Below are 18,585 nucleotides of genomic sequence, written 5' to 3' on the forward strand. Positions count from 1 at the left end.
AGATTGTCAAAGGTCTAGAGCGCTAACTTTCATTTATTTTATTTATTATTATTTATTTATTTTATTTTATTATATTATTTTATTTTATTTTTTTTCTTGTGTTATTCTAGCAATCCATCCTGGATTGCCGGGATAGTGCTTCTCCTCTTTTCTCCTTCCCTCTCTTTATCTTATACAAGTTTTTCTTTCCTCCCTGGGAACTTTTTTTTTTTTTGGCTGATGCTGCATAAGCTCATACACTTGCTTTCTTGCATCACATGCCACTACTACTACTACTACTACTACTACTAGTAGTTCCCCAGGGAGGAGGGCGTGCAGTTAGTAGGGGAGATCTTGCCCTCCTGCTAGGGACGAGTACCTGGAGGCAGTCGTCCAGGTGATCGCTGCTTCCAGGTAGCCAGAATGCCCAAATACAACATCACAATACAGAACACACACATAAGCTCACAAACAGTTTTTCTTTCCTGTCACTTTCTCCAGTGCAGGATGAAAAATTTTTTTCTCTCTCTCTCTCTTGCCTTCCTTTTCATCTGTCTTCATCCAACATGGGATATTCCTAAGCGGGATGATTTTTTTTTTTTTTTTTTTCACGACATACACTGGCCTTACCCTGACAATGCGTAAAAACTGAACAGAGCAACGAGGCCGAGATGAACTTTTGTTCTAGGAGCCGCCCATACAAAAACAAAAAATAAATAAAGAAAATAAATAATAATAAAAAAAACAGCATTGCAGCTCTAAGTCAGCTTCATCCTAGGATGCCGAAACTGCAATTGTTTTAGAGAACAATATTTCACATTTTTACTTTCTAACATTATGACATCAAAGCGTAACAAGCAAATATCTTCTATCGATACTTTTTGAGCAGCCGTTAGTTGTAATCTGTTAGCTTTGTATTGTTACAAATATTGCAGTTCACAAATATGAACAATACACATTTCAAGAAAGAAAGAAATTCATAGCGGATGATTTTGTTTTTCTTTCTTTTGATGCACCAGTTTCGAAGTTTAGAAGTTTATAACGCAGCTATGGGTGGAAATATTTTCTCGAAATTTGGTTAGAAGATGGAAACTGCTGTTCTGATATTGTTTACTAAAAACAATTACAATAAAGCGAACTTTTTTATTTTTTTATCAAATGCGCATTGCAGTGTTATCTGTGATATATCAGTATAATGCAGTGAAATATCAGTTTTACACCAGTTTTTCCCGTTTCCAACAAATGAATTTCCTTGATCTTCTGTTCGTAGGAGCAATACACGTTGAAGATAGGATATACGATCTGTTCACCTTCCATAAACTGTTATTGCTACTGTATGGCTTTATTGCTTCTTATGTCAAACACAGTAGCTCCTGTTCGTCTTTTGTTTATTTACACTTCTCCCTTACCGTCTCGATGTATTTGTACTGGTAACGTGATATATACCTCCCACGCTTCGCTCGTATTCACGCGGAGTTGTTTATCAGAACTGCTCCTCTCCGTAAAAAGAAATTCGCGCGCTTTACACCAAGAAACGAATCAAGTGTCGGGTTTCATAAGCTCTAGGCTGGTTAGGGCGGGGGTAAAAAAATTAATTGAAAAGGCCTAAAAAATTGCATACTTGATGTCACATTTTTGTCATTTGCGTGAAATTCAATAGAAGGTTTTGAAAATTTAAGTGGGAAAATTCAAGAAAACAGTTCTGGCTCCAACTATAGCGAGTTTCAGCTCTGTAATTAGAGTAAAAATTATAGAATTAACTTGCTGAACCCAGTTGGGGCTGGTACGTACCCCAGCGGACGGGGATATGGTTAATGCCACACTGCTCCAATTTGTACAGCAGTCTTCCATGTGCAACAGTATCAAAAGCTTTCCTGAAATCCAAGTACAGTGGTACCTTGGATTACGAGTAACTTGGTATGCGAGTGTTTTGCAAGACGAGCAAAAATTTTTAATAAATTTTAACTTGATAAACGAGCGAGGTCTTGCAATACGAGTAAAGTCAGTCCTCGTATAACACGTGTTTACACTACACTAATTCGATCAAACACGATTTATAAATACAGGAACGATATCTTTTATAACACGAACTGAATTCGCTTATGCACGATTCGCCTTTGTGTTTACAAGAAATGGCAGTCAAACGCAGAATCACCCCAACCGAACACAACCCGATAGGAATGAAGAGAAGATTTTGAAAATGTATTTATGGTTTCTTATATCAGTGAAGGGGAAACCTTTCACCATAATAACGTAAAAACCAACAATTCCAGCTAGTATAATCGCAAATGCAATTAGATGGAGTTTACTATGGTTTATAACAGATTCCACTAGCAGAAACTAACTGGAAATTGTTTTTATTGTTTTATGGTAGTAACCCCTAGAAATGTGCTTTAGTGAAATGTGAGGTGTTAATAGTGTATCTCTGCCTTTACAGTGTTGTTTATTCAGTTGCTACTCGTGCGCAGCTTTGTTTATGTGTATCAAGCGTGCCTCCCTCATTTTGTAATAGTGCAAGCGATGAATCTGATTTCTGTGAAATCCTCAAAAGGAGGCAAAAGCAAGTGTCATTGGAAAGATTCCTTGTTAAAGTCGCACAAAAAGAAAAAGTCAACAGATAGCAGTGATTCCGTTAGAGAAAGTGAAAGTCATCTTAAAATAATTAATAAATTCAATTGCTTTATGTATATTAAATTTAATTATTAAAAATATAAAAGGGTATGTATTTTGTATTAATAATTTTTACAGTATATGAATATTTTTGAGTTTTGGAACAAATCATCTGGGTTTCCATTATTTCTTATGGGGAAATTCGCTTTGATATACGAGTGCTTTGGATTATGAGCACGTTTCCGGAACGAATTATGCTCGCAAACACGGTACCACTGTATATGATATCAAAATTATTTTTTGTATGCAGTTCCTTTGTGACCAAATCATAGTATCCAATCAAACTGGTCAGACAAGACTTCCCTTTAACAAACCCATGCTGTGTCTGAACTATTAGTGCAGTCATGTCTAGGTGATCCTGCATCACTTCTTTAACCAGTGACTCCATTATTTTTCCTGGAACAGAAGTTAAACTAATAGGTCTATAATTATTTGTGCCACCCTTTGAACCCCTTTGTGAATTGGGGATACATTTGCCCATCTCCAGTCCATGGGGACCTTCCCTGAATCTAAGGATGCTCTCATAATTATGGCCTCACTGCCTCCTTCAATATAACTGGATAGATTCCATCTGCCCCAGGTGCCTTTTTTTATGTTTAACTTCAACAATTTCTTCTCCACTTTGCCCTCCGTTATTACAAAATCATTTAGCTCCCTGTTAGAGTTTAGTAAACAACTGTCCTCCCCTTCCTTACAAAATTCCTTATGTGTAAATGTAGATGCAAAATACTCATTCAGTTTGTCAGCTATCTGAGCAGGATCATCAACAGTCAAACCACCATCATCAAGTGGACCAATCTGATTTATCCCATTCCTTCTAGAGTTTATATAAGTAAAGAAGTCTGTTGTTTTTCTTTGCATCCTTTGCCAAGGATTTCTCATAATCAAGCTTTACTTGCCTAACCTCCTTTGTGACTTGAATACAGACTAGCTTATATCTGCCACAGGCTTGTTTGGCTGAATTATATTGGCTGAATACAAGTAACTTATTCTATAATTAATTTCATATAAAAAAAATTAATAATAACTTAACCTTCCAATCCTTAGGGTCCAAACTGCGTAAATAAGAATCATCATCATCATCATCGTCTGGCTCTTCTTGACTTACTACTTCATCCTCTGACTCACTGCTTTCTACTGCTGAATGTAACGACACAGTGTGACGATTTCTCCGACGAGCGCAAAGAACTTCATACCATCGACCAACTGGTTCTACTTTAACTTTGGTGTATACTAATTAAACAAAATATAATGTCAGTGAAATAATATTTCTTACAAATTACTGAAGAGATCTTATCTACAATTAATGAAACCAAGCAATAATAAATGAGCCATATTTGTAATAACTCATCATCATTTAACAAATAGAATAATTATAAATAGTATCAGAATATAAACAATACTGTAAATAATACAGGGTCATCGCAAAAGGTGTCCCTGATTTCCCTTTTAATTATCTTTGGAAATATCTGATCGATTGCTGTGATCTTAGCAGCAAACAGTGTGGTAACTCACTAAGTTTTATTTGACACCTCAACAATGATCTTGGCTGTGCTGTGAGTGTGCTCATAATGACTCCTATGCACAATGCATCAGTCAGTTTCAGTAAAATGGACATTGCCAATTTCCTTAAACTGATTAAACCAAAGTATTATAGTCTTGTCTGTTGGCGCATCTTGTCTGTAAGTACATTAGTATTGACTTTGCACTGTTGTGACAGATTTAAATTCAGCATACTACAACACACTATGCTTTATGTTGCACGGTCGCCATTTTACTGACACTGACTGAAGTGGTGCACAGAGTCATTCTACACACAATCACGGTGCAGCCAAGGTCATTGTTGAAGTGTCAAATAAAACTTAGTGAGTTACTACATTGTTTGCTGCTAAGATCATAGCAATTGATCAAATATTTCCGAATAATTAAAAGGGAAATCAGGAACACCTTTTTCAATTACCCTGTATTGTAGCTAGACTGGTAGTTTAGTAGTACAGGTCGACCATCACTAATCCGGCTCCACCGCTAATTCGGACATAATTTCCACGAACGTAATTTCAAATTTCCCAGGTCGGCACACCGACCTGCGGCTACTGTTTTGGTGGCGTTGGTTGCAGCATCAGCTGTTGGCGCAAACTCATAAACACTGGCAAGCCATTCCCACTTGTTTTTCTACATTTATTATTATAACCTGCTCATATCTAGCCCCAGCCGTGGTTCCAATGGATAAAGTGCCTCTCGTGGTGTAAAACACAAACGCTGTACATTGTTCATAACAGATAAAGTTGAACTTCTGAAAAAACTCGACAGCGGTGTGTCTGTGAGAAGTTTAACTCTGCTTAATTGTAAATTCTAGAAAAAAAAATTTCTCTCAGTTCCTCTTACCTTAGTAATTTTCTTTTAGCTATTCCTTTTCAGATTTTTTTTTTTTTTTTACAACACACTTATACAAACTTGCAGAAAAACACAACACAATATGAAATACAGCGCGCTAATGAACTTGTTTTCACAAAATCTCTAACAATACTGACAAACTTATTGTGACGTTTGAGAACTTATTTTATCGCAATTAGTTTTATTGCAGTGCTCACCACGGGTGCAATAAACTAATCACAATCATATGTATGCCGTAATAGCATCACACGTTTGTGGCCGACACAGCTTCTCAGGAAATAAAGTAACCAACATACTTTAGTTATAAAACATATATGCGACATAAAAAAAGTCTTTTTTTTTTATATATTTTAAGCAAAAAAATGACAATACTGACATTACAATATTTATTTTAGAATTACTAATCAAATTATTTCCTAAATATTTTTGGCCCCCCCAGGGAATTTTTTTCTTAAACTACCTTGACAGTCAACGTGTTAAAGGTAGAAGGAGGTGGTTAGCTGTTGGATAAAATGTATGTGCTAAAATAACCAACGGTGATCCGGCACCCCACAGATCCCAAAGCCGCCAGATTAGTGATGGTCGACCTGTACTTGTAACCAGTTAATCAAAATATTTAGCATTTAAGTTATGATAATCAGTGGCAAAAGTTTCCAAATGGTATGGAAACTCTAGATCTTTGGTAATGAACTTTTGGATCATTCGATACAAAACATTAAAGTCACATATCGTAGTGTAAGATGCTTCATTGAGAATATTATCATACATGGATATAACAGAACCAGGGTATGCCTACCATGTTTTAAAATTGATGATGTTATTAATCTGTTGTCAGAGAACTAAAGGGAATATGGAAATCACACTGATGACTTGGTCAAGAAATATAAAGTGATGCTAGAAAATGCCAAAATATTAAAATAGGTCAAAATGTTGTGTTTGCTGGTCTAACAGCCTCAGACAGCAGTCCTGTCACTGGACAATGTGTGTTTTGGCTAGTAACCAATCTACAAGTTCCTTCACCTACTTTCAAGACTCAAAAAAAAAAAAAAAAAAAAAAAAGTTCAGGACTGCCTTGGATGGAAATGATCCTGGACCGGCTAAGGATAACGATTGGAAAAAGAAAAAACATTCATTGCTAATTGAAACATAAGAAGTATTATTCACAAGGAAGATCAAATTTATGATATTCTAATGCAAAAGAAAATTAAAGTAGCTGTTTTGACAGAGACAAAAAAGAAACTTCTGGAAACAAGAGAAACCAACAACTATGTCCATGTCTACAGTTGTGTTAGAAAAGAAGACCGAGCAAGAGCAGAAGTATCAATTCTGATTCACAAATCAATTAAAGATATAATTATTTATTCTATCTATTGGAGCAAAAGAATAATACAAATACATTCATTTATTTTCATTTGTTGATTGGCGGTTCAGGGTTCCCCCCATTAGCTGTTGTTTAACATCATGTGGAGAGAAAGAGAGAGAAACTATGTAACTACAGAAGAACGATCAACAATATCTGTAGTTCTATATACAATTTCTAATAGGTTAACACTCATAAAATAAAAGAAATATCATCTTAAGCAAACAACTTAACTAGCCAGATGGCCAATAGAATGGCTAAAATATATTTAAACAGGTTGAAGGCAAGGTAGAGCAAGAAGTTTAAAATAGAGTAAAACAAAAAAAAAGGTATACTGCAGGATGGAAGCCTCCTCAACAATTCATGCTGAGGGAAATGGACCATAATCTGCCATGCTGGTCCAGTGCAGGTTGACAGATCGACTGTATTTAGCAGTCAGAGGCTTGAACCCCGGTCTATTCAAAGACGTGTGCTACTGCACTCCCGCCCCTGACCACTCAACTATGGAAGCCAGTAGATTACTCAAACCTCAATAACAACTTTATCACAACAAACTCAGTGTAATTAGACATCAGAACATCAAAGCAAATTAAACATAACTGTCAAATACATTATCAAAGCATATACAGCACAATTAATTAGTTCAAATACGCATATATCACGCTCAAACCTTTCTCAAAAGGCATAAGGCCACAGTATTAATAAGTGACATTACCAGCAGAATAAGTTACTAAGTCAAAGAATGACTGACCTTAGGTTTAAGTGACAGCAGAGGAACTAAATCAAATAAAAATAAATCTCTTTATCCATGTCTTTGTCCACATCTTGATCCAATGCTGCCCAAAGTAGTCCATAAGGAGAAAAGGTGTACAGTCAAACAGCAGTAGTAATGTCATCCAAAAACAAGATCTGCAAGGCAGGAACAAGTTCTAGATAAAAATCTGTTCTGTTAATCTAGAGTGGTATCAGAAGTCATTGGTTGATGACAGTATCACCGAGCAGAGAAAGGATTTAGTTGTGGAGAGTCTTGATAACGAATGAGCCAGAAAAATGCAGCATCTGTTAAAACCTTCGTGTGTTCTTGAAAACCACAAAAAATTTGTATATGACATCATCACAATGACAGACCAGGCAACAGGCTGTATAATTATTTATGTGTTTTCAGTTTGATTTCTTGAATTAACATTAAAGTTGAGTCTTTCTGCGATTAAAGCATTGCAGAAGGTTTGAAGGGCCTGGAACTTAATGATAGATATGAGGATCTCCTCACATCCAGGAGACAAGTTTGGAACTATTGCCCTAAGAGCCAATCTTAGGTCCTCGTAAATGGAGCATTCAAAAAGGACGTGAGAAGAGTCTTCTGGTAGCCCACATCGACACGAGACTGCATTGCAGAAGGTTTGAAGGGCCTGGAACTTATTGATAGATATGAGGATCTCCTCACGTCCAGGAGACAAGTTTGGAACTATTGCCCTAAGAGCCAATCTTAGGTCCTCGTAAATGGAGAATTCAAAAAGGACGTGAGAAGAGTCTTCTGGTAGCCCACATCGACAGGAGACTGTATTAGAAAGTCTGAATTGGTAAAGTTTTGCGTTAAGAGAACCATGTCCAGTTAGTATGAAGGAGGTAAACAGTGAGGGTGAAACCATTTTCTGGTGGATGGTGAAAGCAGTGTAGTTACATCAAGAACAAATTTTTTTGAAATGGCTCCTTTTTTCAGTAGAATTCCATCTATTCTGCCAGGTGTTGACTAACAAATTCCACCATCGGGTTCATTCAGTTTTGGGATCAGCCTGAAGGTTAAAAATGATTCCCTGAAATTCCATAGAAATGCATCTGCGGATGTAAAAACAAAGACACAACATGCAGGTCAAGTGGTATAGTGCCCACAAGAGTCTGTAGAGCTGGAGTTGATACTGTTCGAAAAGCATGAAGTAAGCCAAGGAGAAAACAATGTTGAATAGTGGATAACTTAGTTTATACAGTTTTGAGTGCAGTATGTCTAAACCAAAGACTGGCAGCATAGGTTGTAATTGGGATTACAGCAGCATTATAAAACAGATGTAGGGTTTTGGTGTTCAATCCCGTCTTGTCTGGTAATTGGGAGCAGCACTGCAGTAAAATTCTTAACTTTGACAGACAGGTGTTGAATAGGTGCAATAAAGGAAAAGCAATCGTCGATGATGACTCCTAAAAATTTGGTGCTTTGGACAAGTGGAAGTGATTTCTTGTCAAGTTTTACAACTGGTGGTCTGCCATAGTCTAATTTGTGTTTAAAAACCGTAACCTTCAATTTGGTTGGGGATAATTTCAATTTGTTCTTAGAGAACCAGGACGATAGTTCAAGGAGTACTTTATTGGCACAGTTCTAAATCAGATCTTGAGTTTACAATCACCAAAATGATAAGGTCATCTGCATATGCAAGTTGCTGCACATTTTGAAATTCAGTAGTCCTAAGCAGCCAATCATCAAGAACTAGGTTCCAAATCAAGGGACCCAAAATTGATCCTTGAGGGGCAACCACGGGAGAGAGATCTGTGAATTTTCGTGCTTTTAGTGATGACAGTGACAGTGCAATCAGCAAAGTAATTTCTAACAAGTTTATAAAGCTGAAGGGAGCAATGATTGGAATGAAGTCTACTGAGAGCGCTTTCCCACCATAAGTATCAAAAGTGCCCTCAAAGTCTATAAAGATTGCCATAATGTACTTGGAAGTGGAGCTTTCAATAAGGTGGTGAAGTTCTAATAAGGCATCTTCGCATCCAAACCCTTGCCAAAACGTATTAAAGAGAAGATGTCGAGCTTGTAGCTCCCTGCAATGTGGTTATTTTATTAGCGATTAGTCTCTCTAACACTTTTCCAAGGTGAGAGAGCAAGGCTATGGGAGGGTAGGATCTGGCATTGTCTAGTGGTTTACCAGGTTTATGTAAAATCTTAAGAATGGCTCGTTTCCATAGTTTGGGAAACATTCTAGTATTTAAGCAGTTGTTGAATAATTTAAGTAGAACTTTGAGCCTGAGGTCATCAAAATTTTTGATAAATATATTATCAATCAGGTCATCACCAGGACGTTTGTTTGACTTCATTTTATTCAGGATTGAAGTCAGTTCCTCTGCAGTGAATGGACTTGTTTCTTCTAAAGGAAGGTATTTTTGGTTACAATCTCGAATACATAGATGATATGAAGTGTCAATAGTAAGATTATCATTAGGCAGCAGTTGGTCCAAAATGGCATTTATGGAATCTGTTAATTTGTTTTCACACTGTTGGAGGTAATGGAGTTAGATGTCACCTAGGATCATTTTATTTTTAGCAATTTTATAAATGATACCACAAGAATTATTATTTCCAGATGTACGGACAAAAATGTGCCAGGATTGCAATTTGCTTTCATAAATCAATTTTACGTATTTTCTTTTGAGTTTTGTACTCATCATGTAATCTGTTAACTTCTTCTTGAGGCCAAGTATGCTGTTTGGGCTGAAAATTTCTTCTGGCTTTGTGTACAAGTTTCCAAGTAGAAGAAAGTTCATTGTTCCACCAGAGTGTGCAGTTAGTTTTTAGCTTCTTTTTATGCATAGATTTCTGAATTACAGTAATGATAATGTTTTGAATCTGCAGTGCTAATTGTTTGCGGTAAGAGAATTAAATTTTCTAAGTTGTCTTCAGGCAAATCAGAGAGAACAATGATTAAAACGATCCCATTTTATGTTACTAAGAGATTACGTATGAGATTACGAAGAGGATGAGTTGATCCCAGCAGGAAGATGATAGAGCATTATAATAGATGACTTGTTAGGTCAGTTTCTACATGCCAGTCAGTAATATAAGGAACGATGTAAGGCTGTGGCCAGAAAAATGTCTATATTTGATTCAACCAGGGAATTAGAAAAGGTACATGGCTGGTTTGGTTGATTCAAGACAGTAAGCTGATGGGAGAAGATGGTATCCTCAAGCAGTAATCCCCAAGCATCTGTGAAAGAACTATGCCACAATGCAGGCTTGGAGTTTGAGTCGAGTAAAATTAACAGAGGAATAGGATCTAATAAAATGAATACGGAATTGATGTAGTGTAAGTGAGAAATTATGTAAGCTGATGGAGGGCAATACATTGAGATAACATAAGCCACGTGATTAGGGCTCATGACTTGAATACAAGTACCATGCTGTGAAGTTAAACAGGACAAAAGTAAAACGTCAATATTTTTATTAAATATTACGATGGCTACTTTAGGATCTAAATGAGTTGGTTGTAACATCCGAGAAGTGCAAGGATATCCAACAATTTGTGCTTTACTATGCTATGGTTCTTGAAGAATAAGAATATCAATGAGTTCCTCCTCAGACACACGACATAGCTCATCTGACAGTGCATGAATGGTGAGCATTGGCTTGCAGAAATTTTAAGTTGACAGTCGAGATATTTGGCTGGGAAGTTCTTGAACTCGATAAGACTGTGATATTAGAAGGGAACTGTTCATTGTCTTACTGTGTCTTGGGCCTTTATTGTATTCAGGACAGCTGATATTTCTGACCGAATGATTAGCATCACGTTTGCACTTCTTGCAATTAATGCAGATAGGCGATTAATCCTTGTTATTATTATTGTTATTTTTGGTTTTTAGGAGCATTAGCAACTAAGGCCATATTGCTCCAGGATATGCAGTGGTCATTCCCTGACCTTTCCGCATCCTCCGTATTTGGTGGTGACGGGCTCGAACCCCGGTCTAATCAAGAAGCGTGTGCTACGCACTGCTGCTCCTTCCCACCTGGCTATGGAGGCACCTGGTTGATCCTTGCTGGGACACACTCAGCAAAGATATGGCCTTGTTTGCCACAATGTCTACAAGGTCTTTCTTATTTACATATACTTGAAGTATGTCCGAAAGCAAGACAACAACAGCACTTCATCACAACAATAAAAGGCTTAAATCAGTGAGCAATCCACCCAATAAATAACCTGTCTAAAGTAGAAATAGCTGAAAAAATATGAAGGATAAAATCAAACACCCAATTAGAAGTGTTCTTCGATTTGGAGCTAATTTTAAAATCCAAAATCATTGACAACTTTGGGGAAACAACCAAAAATATATATGGCCACAGATTAATGGATTTCTTGATCTATAATAATTTAAAAATAATGAACACAATATTTAAACATAAAGATGCACAAAAATATACACGTCTGCAAGAGGAACAAATCCATTATAGATAATACCTTGGCAAACAGCAAAGTAGGAAAATTCATACTCGACACAAGTGTTTTTAGAGGATATGAAATTGAATAAGACCACTTAACTGTGACTACCTTGAGATTCCCTCCATTGTGGCTGAGGCATAAAAAGGAGCAACTGCCTATATAAAATAAGTTCCCTACATGATCCCAAAATAAAGAAGAAATACCAACAAGAAATAGATAAGAAATTAACAAACTACCTTGCAGGAGTAAATACAGAAGATAACTGGAGCCACCTTTGCAAAATCTTGGAAGAATCAGCAAAGGCAACACTGGGTATGAAAAAGCAAAGGGTGATTAAAAAGGGATTGCGACAGTGAGATGCAGAAATCGGCACTATCATTCAGGAAAAAAGGAATACATATCAAAATGATATTGATGATGGTATATCGGGCTTAATGTCCAAGTTTGCAGACGATACAAAGGTTGGCAGGGTTGTCAAGGACACTACTGACACTATGCTGCTGCAACAGGATCTGGAAAGGTTGAGCAGATGGGCTGAGAGGTGGCAAATGAAGTTTAACATTGACAAATGTAAAGTACTACACATGGGAAACAGCAACCGCAGAGCAACGTATCAACTCTGTGGTACAACACTGACAGTGGTAGAGAATGAAAGGGACTTGGGGGTGGTTGTGCAGGCAGATATGAAGTTCTCTGAGCAGTGCAGACGGGCTGCAAGAGTAGCTCATGGAGTATTGTCAATGATATACAGGAATTTTTCCAGCAGGGATAAGGAGGTGATTATTCCATTGTATAAGGCGATGGTCAGGCCACACCTAGAGTACTGTATACAGGTCTGGAGGCCTCATTTCAAGAAGGATGTAGAGCTGCTGGAACGAGTACAGAGAAGGGCAACAAGATTAGTGAATGGAACAAAGGGGTGCTCTTACGAAGAAAGGCTTAAGTTTTGCAAATTACAGTGTCTGGAGACTAGGCACCAGCGAGGTGATCTGATAGAGGTGTATAAAGCCTTGAATGGTTTAAGCATACTCAATGCTGATGGGATTCTTCCTCTAGCTCAGAAAAATCACCTGAGAGGGCATAAATTCAAATTGAGGAAAGACAGATGTAGGATAGATGAGCCTTTAGCCAGCGGGTGGTTGGTTGGTGGAACAGACTTCCATCCCTTGTAGTGGAGGTTGATAGCCTAAATAAGTTTAAGGCTCAGCTGGACAGGTATTTTGAACGAACAGAGGGGTGAAGTGGAAGTGGTTTTTTTTTTTTTTTTTTTGGCTGATGCTGCATAAGCTTGCTTTCTTGCATCAAATGCCTCTACTAATGCTAATGCTAATGCTAATACTAAAATGGATAACAAAAAAACCAGAAGATGAAGAAGAATATAAACATAAAAGAGCCATGGCAAAGAGAAACACGAAAAAGACACAGAGATCAATGGAACAATTTTGTCACCAACTTAGAAAAAGACATTAATAAGCCCCATACTAGAGTATACAAAGTAATAAGACACATGAACAATAACCTCAAGGAAACAGTCAAAATTAACACAATACCATTAGAAGATTGGCTCAAATATTATAAAAACTTATGGACCACAGTTGATCCTCCCCTGGCTAAAACAACATCTAACAATAACATAATAGGAGCATTCACTAATGAAGAACTGGAAACAGTGCTTAAAAATAGTAAAAACCAACAATGTCCAGGCAACGATGGAATTAACATAGAGCTCATCAAATACTCGGGAAAAAATTCTGAAATTAAACTACTTGAACTGATGAATATACTTTTTGTGGGCCACCAGATAGCTGGTAAAATGCTCTTTTAGTGCCAATTTTCAAAAAAGCCAATATAAACAAATGCGATAACTATAGAGGAATCAGTCTCCTGAACTCAGGATATAAAATATACTCGAGCCTTTTAAAACTGAAACTTAATAAATATTATGAAAACATTCTCGGAGAAGAACAAAACGGGTTCCGGAAGGGAAGATCATGAATGGATGTTTACTTCACACTCAAGCTCCTGATAGAAAAAAGAAGCAAGTTTAATTTGGAAACCCATCTCCTATTCATAGATTACAAAAATGGACAAGGTGAACCAAACAAAACTATTTGAAATCTCAAAAGAAGACAATATACCAAACCAGTTGATTGAGGCCATCCTCAATATCTATAAAAATAATAGAATAAAAATTAAGATTGAATCACAATCAAATTGGAGACAATAAATACAGGGGTGAGATAGGAACACGGACTGTCCCCACTTTCTTTTCGACATATATATAAATCATATTATAAGAGAATGGAGGAAACCTCCAAGACAAGCATTGAAATTAGCCACAAAGAAAGAATAGACACACTGCTCTTTGCTGATGACCTGGTTCTAATAGAAGAAAATGAGAACTCATTGCAGAAAGCCACCTTCTCATTAAACAAAATAGCAAAATCATTTGATATGGAAATTTCAACTTCAAAGACAAAAGTGATGACATTTAAAGGAAGAGATCCAATAAGAAGCAAGATCTGCATTGACAATAATATTATTGAACAAGTTAATACTTTTGAATACCTAGGATACTACCTGTCCTATGAAAAAAAAAGATATTGAGCAAAAAATAATTACATAGGAATAACTAAAAGTATAAATCATATTTTCAAATCTAATCTGGTGCATAACAAAACAAGAACACAAATACATAACACCCTTGCCAGACCTATCCTAACCTATGGCTCTGAGGCGTGGACAATAAGCAAAGGAGATAGGAGGAGGTTGACTGGTGCAGAAACATGCTTTATGCACAGAAACACAGGCTGTACCAGACTTGACATGAAAACGAATCAAGGCATCCTGTCAGAACTGGAGACAATCCTAGTAATGAATGTTATAGACTCATAGAGAAACAGATGGATCCAAATGCAGAGGGAGAGAGAGAATGGAGGATGGATACTATCCGAGAGAGAGAGAGAGAGAGAGAGAGAGAGATTCTAAACTACAACCCTGGGGTAGGAGAGACAAAGCTAGACCCCTGCAAAAATTGGAGAGAGACTGTAATAGGCCACTAGGCCTAATACTGGACAGGAAGAAGTTGTCTGCAAGTCACTTCTACTGCAAGTCTGCAATCACTTCTACAGAAGATGCAAGGGTGTTTGCTGATCCTATAGAGGAGACCTTAAAAGTTCTAGGAAGCTGCTAATTTGGAGAGGGGAAGCAAGTATGCAGATATGAAGTTCTCTGAGCAGTGCAGACGGGCTGCAAGAGTAGCTCAGTGTCTTGTCAATGATATACAGGAATTTTTCTAGCAGGGATAAGGAGGTGATTATTCCCTTGTATAAGGCAATGGTCAGGCTACGCCTTGAGTACTGTATACAGGCCTGGAGGCCTCATTTCAAGAAGGATGTAGAGCTGCTGGAACGAGTACAGAGAAGGAAAACAAGATTAGTGAATGGAACAAAGGGTTGCTCTTACGAAGAAAAGTTTTGCAAATTACAGTGTCTGGAGACTAGGCACCTGCGAGGTGATCTGAATGAGGTATATATAAAGCCTTGAATGGATTGAGAATGCTCAATGGTGCCTCCGTAGCCAGGTGGACAGGAGCAGCAGTGCGTAGCACACGCTTCTTGATTAGACCGGGGTTCGAGCCCATGATCACCAAATACGGAAGATGCTGAAAGGTCAGGGAATGACCACCGCATATCCCCCGGAGCAATATGGCCTTAGTTGCTAATGCTCCTAAAAACCAAATAAACAAACAAGCAAACAGCATGCTCAATGCTGATGGGATTCTTCCTCTTGCTCAGAATAATTGCCTGAGAGGGCATAAATTCAAATTGAGGAAAGACAGATGTAGGATAGATGTCCTGAAATTTGCCTTTAGCCAGCGGGTAGTTGGGTGGTGGAACATACTTCCATCCCTTGTGGAAGTTGATAGCCTAAATAAATTTAAGGCTAAGCTGGACAGGTATTTCGAACGAACGGAGGGGTGAAATGGGAGCGGGTTTTCTTTTTTTTTTTTTTCTTTTTTTTTGGCTGATGCTGCATAAGCTTGCTTTCTTGCATCATATGCCTCTACTAATGCTAATGCTAAGTATATGGTAAAACTCAGATTAAGGATATTATGTTTACACTTGCACCCTCCTCAAAAGTACTTTTGTACCTCATAATTCCATATACAGTGAAACTTCTCCTAACGGACATTTTCAAATTCCCCAACTCTCCTCTATTGGTTTTAACGTGTTTTCAGCTTCTGTCTAGCGGACATTCTCTGTAATGGACGCGGACAGGCAATCTGCACTGTTTCGTTTAGATTAGCACTTAATTTGATCTCCCAATAACGGACAGCGGGCGAGCTCACGGCCCTTTTTCTAGGAACGTTTCTTCCACGTATTGCCTCAATCGTGTGTTTATTTTCTACTTCCGAAAGGCACGTGTAAAACTTCTGATGAATTCGGTGTGTGCATGGGGAGGATTTTGTCGGCCTTTTGTCTTTTGAGTTTCAGTTTTATTCAGTGTCGTGTGAAGTTCACAATGTCTTCTCGTAAACATTTAAGTTTAAAAGATAAAGTCGAACTCATTAATGCGTATGATCGGCAAAAAAATAGTGTTCGCAATCTCGCTGCAAAATTCAAAATCGGGAAGATGCAGGTAAGCGACATCCTATAGAAAAAAAATTAACTGCTCAAACAATTTTGGCAACACGTAAATGATCAGGTTCAAAAATCATTCCCGAAAACTGTTGGACTTCGATTTTGTCGCGCACGTGCTAAAAAAATTCCCATTAATGGGCCTATTATTAGGGAAAAGGCTTTGGAGGTTGCGAAATCTATGGGAGCAAATGAGTTCAAAGCTTCTGTGGGATGGCTAGACAAGTTCAAAACTCGGCATAAAATTTCTTCGAAAACTGTAAGTGGTGAAGGTGGATCGGTTGATACTGGGGTTGTAACAGAGTGGACCGTCAAATTGGAAGATTTATGTAGTGATTTTGATGCTAAGGATATTTACAACTGTGACGAAACAGGGTTGTTTTTTAAAGTTCTTCCTGAAAAAACAATGAGTCTAAAAAACGAAAAGTGCCAGGGTGGAAAAATTTCTAAGGAACGCTTGACTGTACTATTGTGTACAAATATGCTGGGAGACTTTGAACAACCTCTTGTTATAGGAAAACCACAAAATCCTCATTGTTTCAAGGGCATAAAGTTGAATCTTGAATGTTGATTGGAAATCTAATAAAAAAGCGTGGATGACACAAGATATCACGAGCGAATGGATAAGTCACTTTAACCAAAACATGATTCGTCAAAACAGAAAAATTATTCATTTCATGGATAATGCTGCATCTCACCCGCACATTTAATTGTCCAACATTCAAATCGTTTTTCTGCCACCAAACACATCTGCAGAGTGTCAGCCCTTGGATCAAGGGATAATAAAAAAATTTAAACTTCACTACAGAAAACGTGTTTTAAGACATCTCATTGCAAACATGAATGATGTAACATGTGCGAGTGACCTTGCAAAGAAAATCAGCATCCTAGATGCGATTCAATGGATTTCCTCTTCAGTAAACGCAATTAGAAAAAAAATTGTCGTGAACTGTTTTGTAAAGTCTGGCTTCTCAAACGCAAAAATTGAAGTTGTGAACAGCAATGTGGAGCACCAAGAAGAACAAGAACTTCAACATCTATTGATAATGTACGATACTTCAGCTACCAGTGACCCTACCCTGGCTACAAAGATATAGACTCGAACCTCACTACAGAAGATGGTGCTATAGATATCAACGACATTATCATCGATATTTTTCAAGAAGTTCCTCATGAGGATGAAGAAATGGAAGGAGGTCATTCTGTCGACGAACATATTAACGACGAACCACCGATGAAAATAGAAGAAGCGCTCATACAAATCAATCGTTTAAAAATGTTTTTCGCCGCTGAAGAAGATACTGAAGGACTTTCGATGTTTTCTTCACTCCAAACAAATGTTGAAAACAAAATTATCAGCCGGAAGAAGGTGCAGAAGAAAATAAGTGATTACTGCATGTATTTTTCTTAAGATAAAGTCATAATATGCATAGCACAATTGTATGTATATTATTTACAAAAATATTGTGCAAAATCTGTATATAATTTAATTTAATTTTACATCAAGCGTTTAACGATTTTTCTTTATCTCTCGTGTATGTAATTGTATATTATTTACAAAAATATTGTTCAAAATCTGTATATATTTTAATTTAATTTTTACATTAAACGTTTAACGATTTTTCTTTCTTTCTTTTTTTTTTCTCCCTCAGACTTTTCGTTAGCGAACACTTCTCTCTAATGGACAAATTTTCGTTCCCCATGGCTGTCTGTTAAAGGGAAGTTTCACTGTATATAAGAAGAGCAATGAATTAGACAATCTTCAGTAGTTACTTGCCACAGAGAAAGACTTAAATAATTATAAGGGATATATTATGTAGTAAAAAGAAAAAAATATAAAAAGCAAGAGGCATTGTCTATAAAATGTGTGAACCTGAGTTTCTGGTCATATCATCTAATGCTGATATTGTAGGAATAACTGGAACATAGTATCAATCTAAAACATGGGCTGTCAAATTTCATTTTGTTGAGTACAGTGTGTTCGAGAGAGAGAGAGAGAGAGAGAGAGAGAGAGAGAGAGAGAGAGAGAGAGAGAGAGAGAGAGAGAGAGAGAGTCTTCATGGAATAATGTTATAGTGGGCCCACCCTATCCTTGCTGTTTTTTAAAATTTATAGAAAATGCTGAAGCAATTTAGTGTCTAAGTGTATATTAGTGTTAGCAGTGAAAAATAATGCAAAGAAACAAGCTTATGTAGCATCAGCCAAAAAAAAAGAAAAAATCCTTTCCAAATCTAATAATTTTTCTAATCTTCCTTCTAATTATTCATTAAACTTATTCAAACTACCTAGTTCCACAACACCGGATGGAAGTTTATTCCAAAAATCAACCACCCTCTGGCTG

At 37.1% G+C, this 18,585-nt stretch overlaps 1 protein-coding gene across 1 annotated transcript in view; it reads right to left on the minus strand.

Annotated features, from left to right (window-relative positions):
• LOC150086853 (dnaJ homolog subfamily C member 2) overlaps positions 1–18,585 on the minus strand; it is a 451,294-nt gene that overhangs the window by 417,013 nt on the left and 15,696 nt on the right. The window contains exon 2 of the mRNA XM_090371629.1: positions 3,683–3,882. Within this exon, the coding sequence (XP_090227755.1) occupies positions 3,683–3,882 (200 nt within the window). The remainder of the gene's footprint in view (positions 1–3,682; positions 3,883–18,585) is intronic.

Source organism: Mastigoproctus giganteus, chromosome 4 (genome assembly GCF_048544385.1).
Source record: "Mastigoproctus giganteus isolate SK-2022 chromosome 4, ASM4854438v1, whole genome shotgun sequence".
NCBI lineage: Eukaryota > Metazoa > Arthropoda > Arachnida > Uropygi > Thelyphonidae > Mastigoproctus > Mastigoproctus giganteus.